Consider the following 22,825-nt stretch of genomic DNA (forward strand, 5'->3'; position numbering starts at 1 on the left):
TTGAACAGCAGAGAATTTATTTAAAAATACCCCAGCTTTGAAGCAACATCCAGGCGAACCATACTGGGATGATGCAGAAACACGACTCCCTCCCGAGCCCCTCTGCCCTCTCCAGCACACAGTGCAAGCCCTCCTGCACCCCACTGTCTCCCCCCAGTGCATAGTGCAATCCCACCCTCCCCTGCCCCAGAATAAAAGCACGATCGCAGTAGGAATCTCCCTCGGAACCACTTCCCTCCACTACCCCATCTTTTCCCCCGTACCTGTTAGAGACAGGGGTCTGACCCACCAACCCCAGGACAAGGGAGCCACCCAGCCCCTCCTTCCCCAGACACCAAGGGAAGAGATGAACCGTCACGGAGTGATCACCCCACTCACTCCACTACTTTCTCCTATTCTCCTCCTCACCTCACTCCCCCCTTACCCATCTCTATCTCACCCACACATTCACACACTCCCCCACCCTTGCTCACTCCTCCTCTCCACCCATACCATCACATTCCACCTTTTTCCTTCACACACCCCCCTTTCACAACTCTCTCCACCCCCATTAACCATCAATGCCTCAGATGCTTCTCTACCTCCCTGAACCCCTCTTTGACAATGGAGAGCCCTCCGCCTCCAGGCGCAGCACCCCACTGCTTCCCTGCGCAATTCCATCCTCCATCTCCCTCCACCCCATAACCACCACCTACTCCCTCACTCTGCTTCTCACCTCCCCCTCTGCACTCTCACCAACCCTTAGTATCTATCCCCGCTTTCCCTCTCTCCCTCTCATGCTCTCCCATCAGCACCCCATGTTCTCTCCCCTCTTCTACAATCTCCTCCACCATTCACACCTCTCCCACTTTCCTGTCTCTCTCTCTCTCTCCCAACCCCTCCACTCATTCCCAATTTCTGTCTCCCAATCCCTCCATCTCTCACTCTTCTCCCAGACTCTCTCCACCTCTTCTCTCAAACCTCCGCCATCTCTCTCTCTCTCTCTCCCTCCCCCCACCCTCTCTGTGTACTGCCTGGGGCAGAGGGTCCGGGCAGCGATGAGTTCAGGTTTTGGTCTGATCAGCGTCTCTGGATCCAGTAGTGAGAAACCCCGTCCCAGAGGATGGAGAGCAGGAACTGAGAGACAGGACACAGCCTCACCTGTAGAGACACGGGGGGGGGGGGGGGAAGGAGGGGTAGAGGGGTTCAGGGCAGAGTGCAGAGTCGCCTGATTAAGAACCTCTCCTTCAAACCCAAGGGTCACTGGACAGTGAAACCTGGCTGATTCCCTCCTATTTTCATCTCTCTCCACTTCCTACCCTTTCTCCCCCCCCATACTCTGCCTCCCACCTTTTTGTCTGCCTACTCTTAACACACCACTCTTGCCCTTCCCTCTTTTCACCTCATTTCTTACCCCATCTTTCTCTATTTCTGTCCCCATTTACCCCCTTGTCTCTGTTCCTCATCTATCATACTCTCCCTCATCCACCTCACTTCCTCTACCACTCACCCACATCTCTCCCTCCCTCTTTCCTGTCTCTCTCCTCCTCCCCCTCTCTCCCCACTCAACCCTTAACCACTATTCCTCCCCCCCTCTCTTGCCCTTTCTCCCTCACCCCTCAATCCCCCCTCTCTCTGAACACCCCTTACCCTTCAGCCCCCACCCCCCAAGGAGCTGATGGACAGTTTCCGTGCCTGGTCAGTGCAGAAACGGTCCCTGTGTGTCGGTACTGCAGGAGCGATCGTCCACTATCGGTTCCGCCGCGCGGACGTGCGTGCCCTTGTGGCCGTTCAGTTGGACCTGGGTGTGGCAGAACACACCACACTGCTCGCAAACCAGTCGGTACGGCTGGATCATCGTAATGCCATGATGCTTGCGGGCATGAAGCCTGAGATAGGCAGCCGTGGTGAATCCTGTATCAGCGAAAGAGAGCAGGCAGCTCAGACCTCAGAGTGAATCTCCCTCCCCACCGCCCCATCACTCCTGGGGTCAGACACAGAGTGAATCTCCCTCCCCACCGCCCCATCACTCCCGGGGTCAGACACAGACTGAATCTCCCTCCACACCGTCCCATCACACACTCCCGGGGTCAGACACAGTGAAACTCCCTCCACACCGTCCCATCACACACTCCCGGGGTCAGACACAGAGTGAATCTCCCTCCACACTGTCCCATCACACACTCCCAGGGTCAGACACAGAGTGAAACTCCCTCCACACCGTCCCGTCACACACTCCCGGGGTCAGACACAGAGTGAATCTCCCTCCACACCGCCCCATCACTCCCGGGGTCAGAAACAGAGTGAATCTCCCTCCCCACCGCCCCATCACTCCCGGGGTCAGAAACAGAGTGAATCTCCCTCCCCACCGCCCCATCACTCCCGGGGTCAGACACAGAGTGAATCTCCCTCCCCACCGTTCCATCACTCCCGGGGTCAGACTCAGAGTGAAGCTCCCTCCACACCCACCTTTGTTACAGATGTCACATGTGTGATTGGGGCTGTCGCTGTGAACCTTCATGTGGTCGGTGATGTAGGCCGCACTCAGTAGTTTCCCACAAACGTGACATGGGACCTTCTCTTCATGTCGGATCATGTGGGCACGGAGACGGTCCTTTGTGGCAAACGCAGCTGTACATGTCTGTCCAGGGGTGGCGGGAAGGAGAGGTAGGGGAGGTGAGATAGAGACAGGGGATGCATGGGGAGTGGGGGGGGGGGGGGGAGGTGGAGGTGAGTGAGAGAGAGGGGAGGAGGAAAGAGGGAGGGAGGGACAGAGAGGTGGGGGAGGGGGAGTGTCAGATTATGGCATATTCAAGCTATGCACAGCTTCCCTTCCTCTATGTCCCCCCTCCCACCATTCCTCCATCTGGACCCCCCCCCAACATTACCGCTTTCACCCTACCTGACACTTGAAGGGTCTCTCTGTTGAGTGGACCTGCCGGATGTGACTATTGAGGTGGTCGGGTCTAGAACAGAGCCGATGGTGGGGGGGGGGGGGGTGGGGGGGGGGATGGGGGAGGGAAGAAGTAGAGGTAAATGTCTAAAGTACTCCCACATGGCCCCATCCCCACATCCTGTTATCTACTTCTGCCTCTCCTTTTCCTCACCCTCGCCCTCTCCCCATTCTCCGCTACCCCCCCATACCTCAGATTCTCCAGGAGAATTGTCACAGTGGCAGAGTACCTCTCCCACACCTTTCTCCCTTGCCATCACCTCCCATCCTTTCCCTCCTCCTCCTCTCCATCCACCTTCCCCTCCTCTTCTCCATCACACTCCCTCTCACCCCTCCCCTCCCTTACGCACTTCCTCCCCTTCCCCTCTTCTCTCCCCCTCCACTCCCTTCCCTCTCTGCCCCATCTTCCCCTCCCCTCCACTCCCTTCCCTCTCTGCCCCATCTTCCCCTCCCCTCTCCCCTCCACTCCCTTCCCTCTCTGCCCCATCTTCCCCTCTCCTCTCCCTCTCTGCCCCCCTCCTCTCCCCCCTCACCTGGAGAAGCCCTTGCCGCAGTGGCTGCAGCCATAGGGTCGGTGAACGCCGCCCTCGTGCGAGCGGACGTGGTAGCTCATGCGATCCTTGCGTTTGAACCTCTGCTGGCAGACGGGGCACTCGAAGGGTTTCTCATCGGAGTGCGAGAGGCGATGACGGTTCAGGTGGTACACATCGCGAAACGCCTTGGCACAGAGCTCACAGCTGTGCTCCTTCCTGGGTGGCCGGGGAGGGGGGCTGGGGGAGGAGGGCGAGGAGGTGGGGGCCCTCCTGGCCCCCGCTCGGTGGGTCCCCTGGTGACGCCTCAGGTTATAGCTGTTCTTGAAGTGCTTTCCCACAGAGGGGGCAGATGAAAGGACCCCGTGGGCGGGTGCGGGGTGCAGGGGCTGCCGCTGGTGTCCCACCCCTTCCCTCCTCATCCCTCTCATCATCCGGTCCCGGAGCCGGTGTAGTGGGTGGAGGAGGAGGGGGTGCTGGAGGGGGGCCCCGCCCCTTCCTCTGGGGGGGAGCCCAGGATGGGAAGAAAGTCAGGCTGAAGGGTTGTGGGAGTTTCAGATGAGGTCGGCTATTGTGTTTAGAAAGTGGGATGTGCGGGAGAAGGGGTGGGAGAGATTTGGGGAGAAGGGTGGGGTGAGGGATACAAGAGGCAATAGGGAGGAGTGAGTGGCAGTTTTACATTTTATCATCCCCCAACACCTCCACTCCTCAACCCCGCCATTGTGAACAGAAGCCAAAACTCTCAACACCAGCCTCTTGATCTTCCCCCTTAATCCTTGACCACCCCACCTCTTGACCCCTGAAACCCCATACCTCTCAGCTTCTCATCTCGACACATGACCCCTAGCCACTCAACCCTTCAACCTCCTTCAACCTCTTATATTGACCCTACACATCTTATCCCTTGTTCCCTGCACCCTCGCTCTTGACACCATCCTCTCTGCTCTCCACATCTCTACCTTTGTCGTCACTGCCTAACCCTTCACTTCTGATGTCTGACCCCCAACTTCAATCCTACACTTACTGTTCACCCTCCTCTCAACCTTTCACCTGCTGCCCCCTTGACCCTAAATGCTCAAACGCTCATCTCTGGACCTTTCATCCCTTCATCCCTTCTCCTATGATAGACAGCCCTACTGAAGTTTGAACAGGCTAATCCCAGTGCCCCACAAGCACTGATACAGTTCCTAAAATCCCAGTACCCAATATTACACTGTCCTCTGAGCCCCACCACTCACCAATGGCTCTGCCTCTAACAGAGGTCAAGCATCACCCATGGCTCAGTTCCCATCCCTTCAAGCCCAGTGCCCCAAAAACTCAGGTCACACCCCCCTTCCTTAAATCCCCATGGGCTGGTGGGCTAAGCACAGGCCCTATGGAAGCTATGCTCACCCCTCACCTGCATGAGATAGCTTCCCCCTTAACCGCTTCTGCAGGCTCACTAGTAGTCCTGCCCCACCCTAGCAGGTTTCCCACAAAGCCTCACCTCTACCCTCACACCCCCATCCCCTCCCTGTAGCCCCACCCCCACACCACACCCCCATCTCTTCCCTGTAGCCACACCCCTGCCCTTTCCCTGTAATGTCCCTTCCTCGTGACCCCATTCATGTAGCCCCGCCCTCCACAGAAGCCCCGCCCCTTCCCTCTGACCGCATTCATGTAGCCGCCGCCCCTTACCCCGAATTCACGCCCATTCCCCAACAGACCCCCACCCACGGAGCTCCGCCCCTCCGGCCACGCCCGTTACCTCTAGCCCCTCCCCCAAATATAGTTTGGTCACGCCCCTCCCCTCCCCTGTGGCCTCCCCTCCCCCTCCCGTAGCCCCGACCCCGCCCCCCTGGGTCTCACCGGGAAGATGAAGCTGCTCCAAGCGGCGTCCATGCCAGTCCTCCCGCCACCCCTCGGTTTTCCCCGCTTTTAGTCCTCCCGCCGGTCCCCGGTCCTCCAGGACCCTCAGTCCTCCCAGCTTCCGAACCTCGGTCCTCCCGAATTCCGTAGATCCTCTTAGGGCCCTCGGTCCTCAGCCGTGGAACCTCCTAGCTTGGTCGCCTTTCCTGGTGCCGGTCCTCCGCGCTCCCGGAACCGGGACGGCAGCGGCAGTAGAGGTTTCGGCGCTGAGGCTCGGCTCGGGCCCTGTGGCCTGGGCCTCAAGCGTGCGCCGGCCTCTCCTGCCGTTCTTCGCCCCGGGTTGCTGTTGTTCCTCCTACTGTTAGTGCTCCTGCCCCCCCTTGGGAGCCACGGGCCTGGCTGGGCCCCAGACCCCGGCCTCGGGTGCTTGCGTCCTCTCGCACGCCTCTATTTACAAACAGCAGCCGCTCAGCGACATGGCGGCAGCGGCGTGACCCCTGAACCCGGGGTGTCCCCGCCCCCTTCCCCCGGGGGTAGGGAGACGGAAGGTGAGAGTGGGGAGAGAGGGAGGATGGACAGAGATAGAGGCAGGAGCGGGCTGGAGAGAGGTGAAGAAAAGCAGGGAGAGGTTTAGGACAAGGGGAGTAAGGGGGAGAGAGACAGAGTGAGGCTCGATCTACACCATCCCATCACACACTCCCAGGGTCAGACACAGTGTGAAGCTCCCTCCGCACCGTCCCATCACACACTCCCGGGGTCAGACAGAGCAAATCTCCCTCCACACCGTCCCATCACACACTCCCGGGGTCAAACACAGAGTGAAGCTCCCTCCACACAGCCCCATCACACACTCCCGGGGTCAGACACAGAGTGAAGCTCCCTCCACACAGCCCCATCACACACTCCCGGGGTCAGACAGAGCAAATCTCCCTCCACACCGTCCCATCACACACTCCCAGGGTCAGACACAGAGTGAAACTCCCTCCACACAGCCCCATCACACACTCCCGGGGTCAAACACAGAGTGAAGCTCCCCCCCACAGATATCACATGTGTGGTTGAGGTCTCATTGAAGCCTCCAAGACGTGAAAAGCCGAGGGCAGAGTGGATGTGGAGAAGATACTTACAACAATGGGATACAGTCCATTCCATCAATGATACAGTCTCAGGAACAGTGGACCTCCATTTAGAATGGAGATGGGGAGGAATTTCTTCAGCTGAAGGGTGGCGAATTTGTTGCCATTAGTGGCTGTGGGAGCCAAATTCATGGGTGCATTTAAGGCTGAGATTGATAGGTTTGTTGGTAAGGAGAGAGTTATGGGGCGGATTACAGGGAGAATCGATTGAAATAAAAAATCATCTTTTGTTAAATGGGGAGGCTGAATGGTCAATTGGGCTTCTTTTTTTGTCTGAAATAACATTAGACTTGAGAGCAGCATGCACCACCAATGTTTAAATTAGAATCTGGTTTGTTTTCTCTGACAAGTGTCATGAAGTAGATTGTATGCAACAGCAGTACTGCCACAAATTCCAGTAGTGTTCATGGGTTCCTGACCATGAAGAAATCAGATGGTGCAGGGAGAGTAACTGTTCCTGAATCCTTGAGGCTCCTGTTCCTCTTCCCTGACGGTAGCATTGGGAAGAGGGCATGTCCTGGGTGACGGGGTCATTAGTGATGGATGCTGTCTTCTTGAGGCAATTTGGCAGATTGGTTTATTATTATTACATGTACGGAGATATGGCAAAAAATGTCTTGCACACTGTTCACACAGATCAGATTGTCACTCAGTGCACTGAGGCAGAACAATAATGATGCAGAATAAAGTGTCACAGTTACAGAGAGAGTGCAGTGCAGGAGGACAATAAGGTGCAAGGCCTTAACAATCGCTTTGACCCACTACTGTCAGGCAGGAGATGCCAAGAAAAGGCCACCCTCAGGGTCAAGGAGCAATGCCTTATGAAGTCTGGGTACTTCAACCTGATGGTACGAATATTGAATACACCTTCCAGGAAAAAAATTCCCCTTTCCATCTTCCTCCCCTTCTATCCCCCACTCAGACCTGTTACCCCTTCTCACCTCCCTATTACCTCCCCCGGGACCCCTCCTCCTTCCCTCTCTTCTATGGTCCACTTTCCTCTCCTATCAGATTCTTTCCTCTGCAGCCCTTGACCTTTCCCACCCTCCTGGCTTCACCCACCAGCTTCAGTTAGCCTCCTTCCCCTCTTCCCTGCCTTTTCATTCTGGTGTCTTCCCTCTTCCTTCTCAGTCCTGAAGAAGGGTCTCAACTTGAAACATGGACTATTTCTTCATGCTGCTGGACCTGTTGAGTTCCTCCAGGACTTTGTGTGTGTTCAAGGAATGTTAGGGTGGGAAACGGCTTCTTCTCCCCAGCCGTAAGACTACTGAACTCCCTGCCGCCACCCAGGTCTCATCATAATTGCACCTTATTATTTGTGAATTTGTTTGTGGTAATATTACAATGTGTTGTGTGTGAGTTTTACTGTAGGTACTGTGTTGTGCACCTTGGTCCAAAGGATCATTGCTTCATTTACCAGTATAAATATCTACAGTTTTAAAGACAGAAAACCTTAACTCAAGGCAGATTGTGAGTTCAGGAGTCCATCTTTGTGTTCTAGGGGACTCTTTAATAGTCTTATAACTCCTCGAGCCCAGTGCTATGTACTTCTGCCTGATAGGAGTGGGAAGAAGAGAGAGTGTCTGGGGTGGCTGGGTTCTTTGATAATGCCGGCTGCTTTACCGAGACAAAGAGAAGTGCAGACAGAGTCTGTGGAGCGGTCGCTTGATTCCATGTGCTGAGTTTTGTCTGTTCTGAGATGTGAAGTATCTGGACAGGGTGCTTTCTGTGGTGAGGAACATACCTCAGCCTCCTGAGAGTAGAGATATTGGTGAGGTATCCTCACTAGTAGGGAGGGTTGTACCCGTGAAGGCCACTGGCATACCGTCGGTGTGATTGAGCCCAGGATAGATCTTCAGAGATGTTGACACCCAGGAAAGGGACTAGTGTGTGTTCCCTTCCTGAAGACCATAGTCAATTCCTCTCGCTAGAGACTCAAATATTACATTCAGTTTATTATCAGAGACAACCCTGAGATTCGTTTTCTTGTGCCCATTTACAGGAGAAAAGAGATACAATGGAGTTTTACAAAGACAATCAGAATCAGGTAGACTTTGGTGACATTCAAATCTCCTCAAGCTCCTAATGTGGCAGCTAGCCACTGGCATGCCTTCTTTGTGATTGTACGGCCCTGATCCAGAATGCCCCACAAGTGGACACACCTGCTCCACCTTCATGCCCTTCAGGATGTGATATGATTCGATCTGGCCCCCTCTCTCTTCTCAAAGCCCTCGAGTCACAGCATCAGACAGCATGGAAACCTTGGGCCAACCAGTCCATTCCGACCCAGATTCCCCTCTGAGACAGTCCCATCCGTCTAGGTTTGCCCAATATTCCTATCCATGGACCTGTCCCAGTGTCTCTTGAACGTTATAAATGTACTTTCCTCAACCACTTCCTCTGACACCTCACGGACCACCCTCTGGGATGCCAGGGTAGCACAGTAGTTAGTATAGCTTGGTGTGTTGGAGTTTGGGGTTCAATTCCGGTTCTGTCTCTAAGGAATTTGTTTGTCCTCCCCATGACCACGTGGGTTTCCTCCCACAGTTCAAAGCGAGATGTTTAGTAGGTTACTGCAAATTGTCCTGTAATTAGGCTGGGGTTAAATCGGGTGGCTGGAGAGTGTGGCTCATTCGGCCAGAATGGCCTAATCCATGCTGCATCTCTAAAGAAATAAAAAATAAAAAATTTTCCCCCTCAGGTACCTATTCAACCTCTCCCCTCTCACCTTAAACATTTGTCCTCTGGTTCTTGATTGCCCAACCCCAGGGAAACAGTCTGTGCACATTCAGAATAGGAATGAGGTTTTATATCACTGGAATATATTGTGAAATTTGTTGTTTTGCAGCAGCAGTACAGCAATATATAACAAAAACTATAAATGACAGTATGTATGTATCTGTTTGTATATATACAAACACACAGAGAGAGTTGTGGATCTGTGGACTGCTCTGCCCCAGAAGGCTTTAAGATAGAGCTCTTAAAGATACCGGAGTCACCCTGGGTTTTTTGTATGGTTTCAAAATGGTATGGCCTCTACACGGCCCTGATCCCAACATCACCATGTCTGTCTGGGATCACCTGGCAAGACAGAAGCAAGCAAGACAGCCAATGTCTGCAGAAGAACTGTAGCAAGTTCTCCAAGATGCTTTCAACAACCTACCAGCCAATTTTCTTATAAAACTGCATGACAGTGTACTTAAGGGAAATGATACCATGTTTAAGGCAAAGGGTGGTCACAACCAAATAGTGATTTGATCTAAGCAACACACACAAAATGCCAGGCAGCAGCTATGAAAAAAAGTAAACAGTTGACGTTTCAGGCCAAGACCCTTCATCAGAACAGGAGAAAAACGATGAGGTTGGAGTAAGAAGGTGGGGGAGGAGGGAAGGAAGAAGTACAGGGTGGTAGGTGATAGGTGAAACTGGGAGGGGGAGGGATGAAGTAAAGAGCTGGTAAGTTGATTGGCAAAAGAAATAAAGGGCTGGAGAGGGGGGATCTGATAGGAGAGGTCAGAAGGCCATGGAGGAAAAGGAATGGGGAGGAGCACCAGAGGGAGGGAATGGGCAGATAAAGAGAGGAAGGGGAATGGTGGAGGGGGGGGGGGGGCCAGTACCAGTACCGGAAGTTCGAGAAATCGATGTTCATCCCATTAGGTTGGAAGCTACCCAGGAAATATAAGGTGTTGCTCCTCCAACCTGAGTGTTGCCTCATCACAGCAGTAAAGGAGGCCATGAATTGACATGTTGGAATGGGAATGGGAAGTGGAATTAAAATGGGTGGCCACTGGGCGATCCCGCTTCCTCTGGTGGATGAAGCGTAGGTACTCAGCAAAGCTGTCCCCAAATTTACATCTGATCTCACTGATATACAGGAGGCCACAACAGGAGCACTGGATACAGTAGATGACTCCAACAGACTCACAAATGAAGAGCTGCCTCACCTGGAAGGACTTAATTTAGTTTTTTTAAATCGTTTACTGCTCTTTATAGTATTCTTTTTTGATATCTATAAACTTTTTACTTCTTTATTTTTGAAGTATCTTCACAAGAATTTTTTACATGTAGAAGGGGAGACAGCAAGAGGGGAAGGAGGGAGAGAGAAAGGGGATGGAGTGGGAGGAGAGGGGGAGAGATAGGGAGAGGTTGGAGGGGAGGAAAGGAATGAAGAGAGAGAGGGGGTAAATGGAGAAACAAAGATGGTGAGGGAGAGAGACAGAGGGAGCGAGAGCATCACCCACTTCTAGACTGGAGAGTGGAGAAGGTAGAGGAGGAGGATGACGGACGGTTCGAATGATAGTGGGAGAAAGGAGGCAGGGAGAGAGCAATTGAGGGGTGGGATGTCAGAGGAAGGAGGTGCAGAAGAGATAGACAGATGGATGGAGTGGTGGACAGAGCAAACAGCAAGAGAGAGGAGAATGGGCGTCGGGACGGAGGGAAAGGGAAGCAAGAGTAGTTGAAAGGATAAAGGGAGGAGAAGGATAGGTCAGGTAGCGGGATAGGAGAAGAAAAAATAGAAGATAAAGGGAAGGAGGGATACAGAGTTGGAGGAACGAGGAGAGGCGGAGAGAGAATTCGGAGCAGGGACGTTGGGTGCAGGAAGGTCGGACGGACACGGGAAGTGCGTCTGCCGGAAAGGTAAATGGACGGAACGCAGGAAGTGGGGTAGATAGACCGGAAGTGAAGCGGCTTGGAGGGACTGGCGGCGGTGGAGGGTGAGGTCGAAGGAACGGAGGGAAGTTGAGTTGAGGGCGGAGAGGAGGGTTCGACCGGTAATGTGAGGGGAGGAAGCGGGGCCGGGGTGGCAGTCGGTGAGAAAGCGAGTGAACCTTCCCACCTAGCTAACTGCTGGCCTGTGATCAAATCTTCCCTTCCTGGGCAGGGTTCTTGAGAAAGACATTTTCAACAATATTCTGGGAAAGTTTCAGTCAGGTTTTAGAGCAAACAGCAGCGCGGAGACTGTCCTTACCAACATTGTCACCGACCTTAGCTTTAATTCTCCTAGATCTCCTTCGACACAATTGACCAAAGCATTCTCCTAAATCGCCTCTTCTCCTTTTGCATGCTCCCCTTAGAGAGCAAAACTTCATTTTTATAGTTCTGCAGATGACACAGTTGTATATCTCGGTCGAGACTGATAATGACAGCACTCTATCTTTTCTTACTTCTGTTACCGCTGCAATAAACAAATCATTTACTAAACTAAATGAGGATGAAACTGAAATACTTCTGGCTGGCCCCAAAGTCAAATGAGATAAACTTGTTGATAAACGTGGGAAGTTAGCTCAGAGGTAACTATCCTGGGTTGTTTTCTCGGCTCAGATTTGAATTTAAAAACCCTCATAAAGGAAGTGACCAGAGCAGTATTTCAATACATAAGAAATGTTGGAAAGCTACAGTACGTGCATTGCTGTCACGTAATGATCTGAAAAACTAATTCATGCCTTTATATTGAAAGGATCAGATGACTGCAATGCACTTTTCACTGGCATTCTACTGATAAAACATATTTAATTCAGGACACCAATGTGTCTGGACTTTTAATTAAAACCAGGATGAGGGAGCATGTCACTCTCTCCTAGCTACTCTGCATTGGCTTCCTGTATCCTTTAGAAATTGATTTTAAATTTCTCTTACCTGTTTTTAAAGCTTTGAATGGTCTGGGACCGGAGAACGTCACTTTTGTTTTGTAATCCTGCCTGAATTCTCAGGTTTTCTTCCATCGATCTCTTAAATTTAAACAATCTCTCATAAAAGATACACACGCAAAAAGCTGAAGGAACTCAGCAGGCCAGGCAGCATCTCTGGAAAAAAAGTACAGTTGATGTTTTGGGCCAAGACCCTTCGGCAGGACCTTTCTCCATAGGCGCTGTCCGGCCTGCTGAGTTCCTCCAGCTTTTTGTGTGTGTTGCTTGGATTTCCAGCGTCTGCAGATTTTCTCTTGTTTTCTTAAAAGATAATTGGCAAGTCAGTTTTTTCTGAAATACGCTCCAAAATTGTGGAGTTCCTTTCCTAAAACTATAAGGGATGCAGACTTAATTGTCATATGTAAACGGCAATTCGAAACCTATTGGTTTAACTTTGCTTCTTACACGTTTTTGTCTTTACCCTGATGTTTGCACTTTATCCCGTTGTGAAGCACTTTGAACTACATCATCAATGAAAAGTGCTTGGTAATAAGTCATTGTTGTTCTGTGCCCCCCCCACTCCCTATTTGAACCCCCTCGTCCCATTTCACCACTTCCCTCCTCATCACTCTCCTCATTCCCTTGCTGACACACCACACACTGATGCTTTCCTTTCTCTTCCCCCCCCCCCACAGCTGTCGCATCCCCTGCTCCTTCGCCGGGTGAGGGGGGCAGGGGTGGAGCGCAGACAACCCCTGACCCCTGGACGAAGCCATGCTGCCTGGCGGGAGGAGGACAGAGACGTCGGGACGTCTCTTCGACCGCGGTGACCCTGAGGAATTCTTTGCTGACTTACGTGAGATTGGACATGGCAGCTTTGGAGCTGTCTACTTCGTGAGTGGTGATTCACTCTAGTTACAGATCCCTCCCCAGTCATAGACCCCCTCCCCCCCCCCCCACCCTGGTCACAGACCCTGCAATCATCCCTTCACTGCTCCCAGTCATATATCCCTCCCCCCTTACAAACCTGATGACCCCCCCCCCCACAGGATTGTACAAACCCGATGACCCCCCCACCCCTGGGGTTACAGACCCCTTCACAGTTCACCCAACCCCTGATACAGACTCTTGCCCCCGCCCCGAGTACAGACTACATTTTCGCCTGGTACATCCATCATGTTAAGGGCTCCCAGTGCGCAAACAATTCCGTTCCTCCTTCCCGGGTGTATCCAGTGCCCCTCCCATTGCACTGACCACCTCTATCCCATTCCACAGGCGCGGGACGTGAGGAATGGGGAAGTTGTTGCCATCAAGAAGATGTCATACGGTGGGAAGCAGTCCAATGAGGTATGGATCAGGGTGCTGGTGTGGGGGGAGAGGGAGGGATTGGGCAAGGTGAGGGAATACAGGGAAGGAGGGGGGATAGGAAGGTAGAGGGTTGGAGGTAGGGGATCGGGGAAGGAGGGGGTGCTGGGGTGGAATGGATAGGTCTGGTTTGGCCACATTGTGTTGGTATTTGGGTCGCAGGACTGTCACTGGGTTCAGTTCATGTGGTGGGAGTGCCTGCCCTCATCCTGCATTCTTTCTCCCCTGTACAGAGGTGGCAGGACATCGTGAAGGAGGTGAAGTTCCTGCGACTGCTCCAGCACCCCAACACCATCGCCTTCCGGGGCTGCTACCTCCGGGAGCACACTGCCTGGGTGGGTGATACAGCCCCTGACTCATATCCACCCCTCATCCTGAACTCAGTCAATATCCCCTCATCCTTGCCTCCCATTCCCCCTCCCTGTCTCATCTCCCCATTCCCCTCCTCACCACCTCCCCCTGCCCTGTGTCCCCTCCTCCCACTCCCCTTCCCCCATTCCCCCTCTTCTCGTTTCCCCTCCTCCCATCCCCTCCTCCCTTCCCCTCCCCCATTTTCCCACCCCTCTCCTATAAACTCCATCCTGAGCCCATCGTCACGAACGCCCAGCGTGTCCCTACCTTCCCTCACCCAACACGTCCGCTCCACCACCGCCCTCCCCTCCACCTCTGCACCTCCTCCTGCCTTAACTACCCCCCTCCTCCTGCTCCTCTCCCTACAGCTGGTGATGGAGTACTGTCTGGGATCAGTGTCGGACCTGCTGGAGGGTAAGTGTGTGGTCCCACCTCACTTTGACCCCACCCAGGGGCTTGTACAAAGTTTATTGGCAGTCCATGTGTGCAGAGGTGCAACAAAAAACAGCTAAGATCATCGCGCCTTTTGGCCCATCGAGTCTGCTCCGTCGTGGCTGATTTATCTCCCCATTCTCCTGCTTTCTCTCTGTAATATTTGACACCCTGATTAATCAAGAACCTGTCAACTTCCACTTTAAATATACCCAATGACTTGGAGGGAGGGGAGGAGGTGAGAGATGGAGAGAGAGTGTGGGGGAAGTGGCAAAAGGGAGTTCGGGTGCCAGAGATGGCAAGAGGGAATGTGGGAGGTTGGGGGGAGCTTGCAAGAGATGGCAGGAAGTAGAAATGTGTGAGGGGGGTGGAGATTGCACTGTGTTCAGATTGCGGGATAGGGAGCGAGATTATCAGAGTGAGAGGGGAAAGGGTGCATGCGAGGTGGGGAGATATGTGTGTGGTATCCTACCTTGGCCCTCTGTGCTGACTCCTCACCACCGGTGGTTGGTCCAACAATCCTGGCCTGACCCTTGCCTCATGCTTCCCAGTGCACCGGAAGCCGCTGCAAGAGATGGAAATCGCTGCCATTATCCACGGCGCTCTGTACGGACTGGCGTATCTGCACTCCCAGAACCTTATCCACAGGTAACCTACAAGTTCAATGAGGGCAGGGTGATAGATGTTGTACTGTACATATGGACTTCAGTAAGGCCTTTGATAAGGTTCCCTATTCTGGAAGGTCAGATCACATGGAGTGATCTGACCTAGGGAGAGCGTCTAAACCCTTCAACCCACGATATTGTGCTGACCTTTTAACCTACACCATCAATCTAACTCTTCCCTCCTGCATCCCTCCATCTTTCTATCCACATACCTATCTAGGAGTCTCTTGTATATCCCGAATGTACCTGTGCCTCTCCCACCACCCCTGGCAACACATTCCAACACTGGTCACTCTTTGTAAAAGGACCTGCCTCTGGCATCTCCCCCATATCTCCCTCCCTCCTTAAAATTATGTCCCTCAAATGAGCCATTTCCACTCTGGGCAAAAGTTTGGCTATCCACTCAATTTAAGCCTCTTATCATCTTAGTAGACCATAAGACTACGGAGTAGAATTAGGCCATTTGGCCCATTGAGTCTGTTCCACCATTCTATCATGGCTGTTTTATTTTCCCTCTCAACCCCATTCTGCCTTCTCCTCATAATAATTAATCACGAACCTGTTAACCTTTTAAATATAGCCAATGATTTGGCCGTCTGTGTCAAAGCATTCCACAGATTCACCCTCTGGCTAAAGAAATTTCTCCTCAATCTGTCCTATACTTTTCTTCTCCTCCCTCTGTCCTCCCACCCTTCCCCTCTGTTGTTCCATTTCCTCCTCCACCTCTCTCTCTCTATCCCTTCTGCACCTTACCAAGTGTGATCTGACTTATAAGGTCTTAGAAAGCCTTGGTATTACATCCTTGCTTTTGTATTCTAGTGCTTTTGTAATAAATGCCAACATTGCATTTGCCTTCCTCACCACAGACTCAATCTACAAGTTAACCTTTTGGGAATCTTGCACAAGGACTATACCTCTATTTCTATATACATCTGCATCGAGTTGCCTCTCATCTTCCTTCACTCTGAAGAGAAAAGCCCAAGGTCACTCATTCTTTCCTAATAATTGCTCTGTAATGCAGACAGCATTCTGGTAAATGTTTACATGGATGAAATTGGGTTCTTTGGGCTGGAAGGGGCTGTTACAGTGTTGTATCTCTAAAACTATGAATAACAAATCAATCTCCTTTGCACCCTCCCTAAAGCTTCCACATCCTTCCTCTAACGAGATGATCGGACTGAACACAGTACTCCAAGTGTGGGTTGACTGGTTTTATCGAGCTGTAACGTTATCTCATGGCTTTTGAACTCAATCCCCTGACTATTAGTTAATACGCCATACACCTTCCTAACAATCCTGGCAACAGTTTGTGATTAGTCTGAAGAATTGATGGATGTGAACCCTGTCCATCCACATTATTAAGAATCCTGACATTAATCCTGTATTCTGCCTTTGTTCGACCTTGCAAAGTGAATCACTTCTCACTTTTCCATCTCTAACTCAATCTGCCCAGCTCTGCATCCTATCAATGTCCCATTGTGATCTATGACAACCTTCTACAGTAATTGGACAAACAACTGGCTCGACGGTGGGAAGCAGAGGGTGAGGGTGGGAGGTTGTTTCTCAGACTGGAAGTCCGTGACTAGTGATGATTCCCAGGAGTCAGTGCTGAGCCCATTGCTGTTGTCATCTGTATCAACAGTTTGGATAAGAATGTACAAGATGTGGTTAGTAAGTTTGTACATGACACTGGAATCGACAGTGAAGATGGTTATCATGATTTTCTGAGCCATTTTATTCCCTGGTGTACAGGAGATTGAGGGGTAACCTTACAGAGGTGTTTAAAACCACAAGGGGCGCAGATAAGGTGAATGTGCAGTCTTTTTCCCTGGGGTTGGGCAATCAATGACCGGGGAGCACAGGGTTAAGGTGAGAGGGGAGAGATTTAACAGCAATGCAAGGGCAGCTTTTTCGCCCTGAGGGAATGAGCTGCCAGAAGAAGTGATTGAGGCAGGTACATTAACAACATTAAAAAGACCCTCGGACAGGTACGTGGATAGGAAAGGTTTAGAGGGATATGGGCCAAACACGGGCAGCTGGGAGTCTGAACCAGCCCAGAATGATTTGTTTTCGTGCTGTGTGACTGATGCTCTCCCTCTTGCTCTAGAGATGTAAAGGCAGGGAACGTTCTTCTGACTGAACCAGGACAGGTGAAGCTTGCCGATTTTGGATCGGCGTCCATCGTTGCTCCTGCCAACTCCTTTGTAGGAACACCATACTGGTAAGGAATATTATCGCTTCTGCCTACAGTGTCCATCTCTCTCCATTTCCACGTGTCTTAACAGCCTCCACCACCACCCCTGGCAGCACATTCCAGGTACTCACCACTGTGCAAAAAAAACTTGCTCTCTTCCCCCAACCTCCTCATTTCCTTTGAAATTAACCCCCTCACCTTAAATGCATACACTTTAGTATTAGACATTTTCACCCTGGAGTTAAAGATGCCAGCTGTCCACTCCATCTTCTGGCCTGCCTGCACGTTCTTTGTACGGTAGCACTTCATTCTGGTTTCTCTTATTGTTTTCCCTCGCTCTGCCTCAATGCACTGCGTAATGATTTGTATGAACAGTACGTAGACAAGCTTTCCACTGCATCTCAGTATATGTGGCTTAATAAACCAATTCCATTCCAAATTCTGAGAATCTAATAATCTGAGAAATCTCTATAAGATCTGTCAGGCCTCCCCTCAGCCTCTACCGCTTCAGAGAAATCCTCTCCTTACAGCTCGTGCCTTCTGCTCAAATCTCTCCTGCATCCTCTGCAAAGCCCCCACACCCTTCCCGTAATGGGGTGACCAGAACAGTTAAGGATCCTGCCATAACCATGTCCTGTCCCTTTACATTTGACCTCTCAAAGTGCTACACCTCGCCCTTGTCTGCATTAAACTCCCATCGGCCTTTTATTTCCACACTGATCCGTATCATGTCCTTCAGTGAGCTTCTACTCTGCCCACAATACTGCCATTCTACTTGAGCTCGGTCTTTGCTCTGTGATGCCTGATCCCACCCCACAAACCCCTGACCCTGTCTCTTCGGTAGGATGGCCCCGGAGGTGATCTTGGCCATGGATGAAGGCCAGTATGATGGGAAAGTGGATGTGTGGTCTCTGGGCATTACCTGCATTGAACTGGGTAAGTGACGTTTGTCTGATATCACCTCCCCCAGGCCTTAAACAGGGGTGGGGGAGTGTCATCTGGGTGGTGATTGGGAGGGACGTTGAGACAGAGGTGGAGGAGTTTCCTGTGGGTGGTGATCAGGAGGGGCATTTAGGTGGTGATTGGGAGGTACAGAAACCTGAAGACATACACTCAGCATTTCAGGAACAGCTTCTTCCCCTCTGCCATCTGATTCCTAAATGCACATTGAACCCATAAATGCTGCCTCACTTTTTAAAAATTTCTGTTTTTGGACTATTTTTAATTGAACTATTTAATATAGATATACTTACTGTAATTGATTCACTTACTCTTCTTTCACTATATTATCATGTATTGCATTGTAGTGCTGTGGTAAGTTAACAAATTTCATGACACATGCCAGTGATAGTGATTCTGATTCTGGGTTTCATTGAGCTTTCCAGATTTAGCATTGAGCAATGAAATGTTGTATGAAACACACAAACCATTGCTGTTTGTTGTGAAGTGCTGGCAAACATGTTTTGAGTCTGTGAAAGTTTTCATGAAGTGGCAGGTCACAAGCCAAGATCCTGTTTGCTTTATCGGAATGTATTCTCTTCAAATGTTCAAGGAGCCTGGACGGTTTCATTGCCTCGTTTGAAGGAACTTTTAAACACAACAGACACATTGGCTGCTGTCGGTTGCCTGGTGCTGATATAAATCCACATTTCAGATACTCCCTCTGTACTGTCTACACTTCTTTTTTGTTTGGTCCGATTCTGCAATTTTCATTATGGATTAATGACCCTGTTGTTTAAGTCCAACCTCAAACACTGTGATCAATAAAGAGGGAAGTTAAGATGTCATCATAGCTCAGGCAAAAAAACGACTCTGCCTGAAGGTGCATAAAGTGGGGCCGTGGGCCAGAGAAATGTGGTGAAGATCATTTGAAAAGGCAGATTCTGAACTTCAGCCCATTGATGGCTATATCCTACTTCACAGGAACTGCACTTTATGATTAGAGTTCAGGAATCTTATTAGTTACTACTGTACTATCATAGCAAGTGGCAGTAGTGAGTCTGGAAATAACACAATGTCTCAGTCCAGATTTCTCAAAATATGCCAAATACATAACTGTCACATTGCTTTTCAACAACTATAAGGCATTCTGAGCAAACTGAGAGAACAGAGGGCTACGTGATCATTGTAATCAGTTATGAGGCACTGAGAATCAAAACCTTACAAAGGCATTCCTTTCTTAAATTACCCTATAATCACTTGCTACCAAGCAATTGCCCCTTGCCACCACTGCCCACTTAGCACCTCCCATCACCCCCCAGGGTGGCAATATTGTCTACTTGGGAATCACTGCTCCACTGCAGAGTTTGTCTGTAGTTAGGTAGGGGACTGACCCCTAGATGAGGAAGGGCTGGATAGTAGGGGATTGCGGGCATTGTTGATGCTTTTTTCTCCCGCCCCCCCAAACCCTCTTTGTTCCACCTTTCCTCCTCCCTTCTCCCCCTCTCCCTCTCCTCTTCCCTATTTCCAGAATCAGGTTTAATATCACTGGCATATGTCACGAAATGTGTTGTAATGTGGCATACATACAATATGTAATAACGGAAATGGAGTACGTGTATTGTCAAAAAGTTAAGTGATGAGTAGTGCAGAAAAGGAAAAAAAGTAGTGAGGTGGTGTTCGTGGGTTTAGCGTCCATTCAGAAATCAGAGGGGAAGTAGCTGAGTGCCTTCAGGTTTCTATACCTCCTTCCTCATGGTAGCAATGAGAACAAGGCATGTCCTGGGTGGGTGGGAGTGCCACGTTTTTGAGGAATCGCTCCTTGAAGATGACCTGCACACTGGGGAGGGTCATGCCATGAAGGAGCTGGCTGAGTTTGCATCTCTCTGCAGCTTTGATCCTGTGCTGTAACACCCCCCCCCCCCCCCCCATGCCATACCAGACAGTGATGCAATCAGTTAGCGTGCTCTCCGTAATTTGCAAATTTCCATTCATTGTTCCCTCTCCTCTCCCTACCCTCCCCATCCCATCCCATCCCACACTAACTTTCTGCTGTTCTTTTCCAGCGGAGAAGAAGCCCCCACTGTTTAACATGAACGCAATGAGCGCTCTGTACCACATCGCCCAGAGCCAGGCTCCTCGTCTGCAGTCTGACCACTGGTGAGGAGAGACACCAGTTGCCACCCTATTTGTCCCTTCCCCTTGCTCTCCCCCTCCCTCACACACTCTCTGCCCTCTACACCCACCCACCCTCTCCACCTGACCTGCATCCTCCTCCCTGGTACTATGTTGTCCAGAGACAGGCTCCTGGCCTGTAGTCCGAGCACTGATGAGGAGAGACCCCTGTACCCTCATCCTCCCTCCCCATTCCCCCATCCCTAACTGCTACTTCCTTCCTTTCTCACTCCCCTACTCTCAGCATCCCCAGTCATTTCCTCTGCAACTGACCCCCCACCCCCCCACATGACACATTACTGACAGTCAGGGCTCCTGACTTGCAATCCCAGTATCAGGGACACCCTCCCTCAAAGCTTCCCTCACCCACTGCCACACCCCCATCTCTTATACACTCCCTTGTGCTCTCCCTCCCTCTCTCCCCCTTCCCCATCCTTCCCTCTTTCCCTTCCTCCCACCATCTCCTACTCTCCCCTCCCCCACCCTATCGCTCTCCCCCACTCCCACTCAGTCACTCCTCCGCGAATGCCGCCCTCCCTTCCTCTCTGTGATCCACACCTGGTTTTCCGTTGACTGGTTCCCACTCCGCTCCGGTTCCAGGTCAGCTCCGTTCAGAGCTTCGTGGATTCCTGCCTGCAGAAGGTCCCTCAGGATCGCCCCAGCTCAGAACAGCTGCTCAAGGTAGGGAACTTCGACTCCTCAGAGCCCCTCCAGCTCCTGCTCCTCTCTCCTCATTTCCCCACTGCTCACTGCTGGTTTCCATCCAAACCCCTCTGCCTCATCCTCACTCCCTCCACCTCATCTTCAATTCCCTTAGCGTCATTCTCAACATTCTTCACCATCTCCTCCTCCACCTCCACCATTCTTAGTTTTACTGTCTGCTCCTCCTCCACCATCTCCAGCACCTCACCACCTCCTCCACTACCTCGCCCTTTACCTTTTCTTCCATCTCCTCCACCACCATCCCCTCCTCCTTCTCCATCCCCTTCCCCTCCACCTTCCCTTCCTCCTTCCCCTCCACTATCCCTTCCTCCTCCACCCCCTCCGCTTCTCCATCTCCTTTACCTCCTCCTCCTTCACCATCCCCTCCTCCTTCACCATCCCTTCCACCTCCACCATCCCCTTCTCCACCTCCTTCCCCTCCACCTTCCCTTCCTCCTTCCTCTCCACCATCCCCTCCTCCTTCACCTTCCCTTCCTCCTCCACCCCCCTCCGCTTCGCCATCTCCTTCACCTCCTCCTCCACCGTTCCCCTCCCCTTCCATTCCTTCTCCCCTGCCCCCCTCTCTTCCACGTCTGCTCTGTCCTCTTCTCGCTCTCACCTCGAACCTCTTCCCACCGATGGATGGTGAAGGTGTCAGGGTGGGGGGTGGGGTTTATGTGTGAGTCTCTCACGTCTCACTGTCTCTCCCGCAGCACACCTTCATAGAGAGGGAGCGCCCCCTCTTTGTGATTGAGGAGCTGCTACAGAGAACCAAGGCTGCAGTGAGGGAGATGGAGACTCCCGAGCACCGGCGGCTGAAGAAGCTCCTGTTCCAGGAAGTGCTCGACACACCTGAAGAGGAAGATGAGGAGGAGGAAGATGAGGAGGACGAGGTGGGGCTGGGAAACTGGCCTTCAGTGAGCATGGAACATCTGCTGGGGAAGGAGGGAAAGAAAGGGGAGAGTGAGGGTGTTGCAGGTGGAGAGGGAGGGATTACATGGTGGGAAGGAGGAAGATGGGGATGGGGGCAGGGGTTTTGAAGATGAAGGAAGGGGATTTGTGAGGCAGAAGGAGAGGAGAGAGGGATGATGAGAGGTGAGGAAGCAAGAAGGGTGGGAGGCAGGGGATGTGTGTGTGTGTGTCCTCCCCAGCATGTTGCTTACTCCTCTGCTCCTCCCAGGAGCCAGACCCCAGCACGGGACAGTCGGACACGATGACCAGCATGGGGGTCAGCCCTGATGTTGACGGCAGCATCAGCAATCTGACCGAAGGCTGGGACCAGAGCTCGGATAGGGGACTACGGGTAGACGAGAACACAGCGCACAATGACAGCGTCGTCACCCAGTGCCGGACAGTAAGTGAGCCTCACTCCTCATTTCATCTCCAACCCCTCCCATTCACTGTCTCCCCCCTTCCCATTCACTGTCTCCCCCCTTCCCATTCACTCTCCCCCCCTTCCCATTCACTCTCCCCCCTTCCCATTCACTCACCCCCCTTCCCATTCACTCTCCCCCCCTTCCCATTCACTGTCCTCCCCCTTCCCATTCACTGTCTCCCCCTTCCCATTCACTCTCCCCCCCTTCCCATTCACTCTCCCCCCATCCCATTCACTGTCTCCCCCTCTCTCCATTCACTCTCCCCCCCTTCCCATTCACTCTCCCCCCCTTCCCAATCCACTCCCCCCCTTCCCATTCACTCTCCCCCCCTTCCCAATCACTCTCCCCCCCCTTCCCATTCACTCTCCCCCCTTCCCATTCACTCTCCCCCCTTCCCATTCACTGTCTCCCTCACTCTCCCATTCACACACCCCCTACCCATTCACCTCCCCCCTTCCATTCACCTCACCCCCCAACCCATCCACTCTCCCCCATCCCATCACTCACCCCCCTTCCCATCACTCTCCCCCTCCCATTCACTCACCCCCTTCCC

General features: G+C 52.0%; 2 protein-coding genes across 2 annotated transcripts in view; one reads left to right on the plus strand and one right to left on the minus strand.

The window, feature by feature from the left end:
- On the minus strand, positions 1-12,169 carry LOC140718985 (POZ (BTB) and AT hook-containing zinc finger 1-like). The gene is given in 9 exon segments (XM_073033296.1): positions 1-1,140; positions 1,675-1,893; positions 2,449-2,620; positions 2,882-2,945; positions 3,466-3,791; positions 3,793-4,030; positions 5,311-5,498; positions 5,670-5,757; positions 12,084-12,169. Coding segments are annotated over 8 exon segments (1,377 nt in total). The 3' UTR covers positions 1-1,140; positions 1,675-1,678.
- LOC140719183 (serine/threonine-protein kinase TAO1-B-like) overlaps positions 11,073-22,825 on the plus strand; it is an 18,688-nt gene continuing 6,935 nt past the window's right edge. Inside the window, 12 exon segments of the mRNA XM_073033616.1 lie at positions 11,073-11,161; positions 12,769-12,967; positions 13,349-13,420; positions 13,672-13,773; positions 14,158-14,203; positions 14,773-14,869; positions 16,994-17,107; positions 17,925-18,016; positions 20,086-20,195; positions 20,810-20,875; positions 21,610-21,789; positions 22,077-22,250. Coding sequence (XP_072889717.1) covers positions 12,848-12,967; positions 13,349-13,420; positions 13,672-13,773; positions 14,158-14,203; positions 14,773-14,869; positions 16,994-17,107; positions 17,925-18,016; positions 20,086-20,195; positions 20,810-20,875; positions 21,610-21,789; positions 22,077-22,250 — 1,173 coding nt within the window. The 5' untranslated portion in view covers positions 11,073-11,161; positions 12,769-12,847.

The sequence above is a fragment of the Hemitrygon akajei genome, chromosome 31 (genome assembly GCF_048418815.1).
Source record: "Hemitrygon akajei chromosome 31, sHemAka1.3, whole genome shotgun sequence".
Lineage (NCBI taxonomy): Eukaryota > Metazoa > Chordata > Chondrichthyes > Myliobatiformes > Dasyatidae > Hemitrygon > Hemitrygon akajei.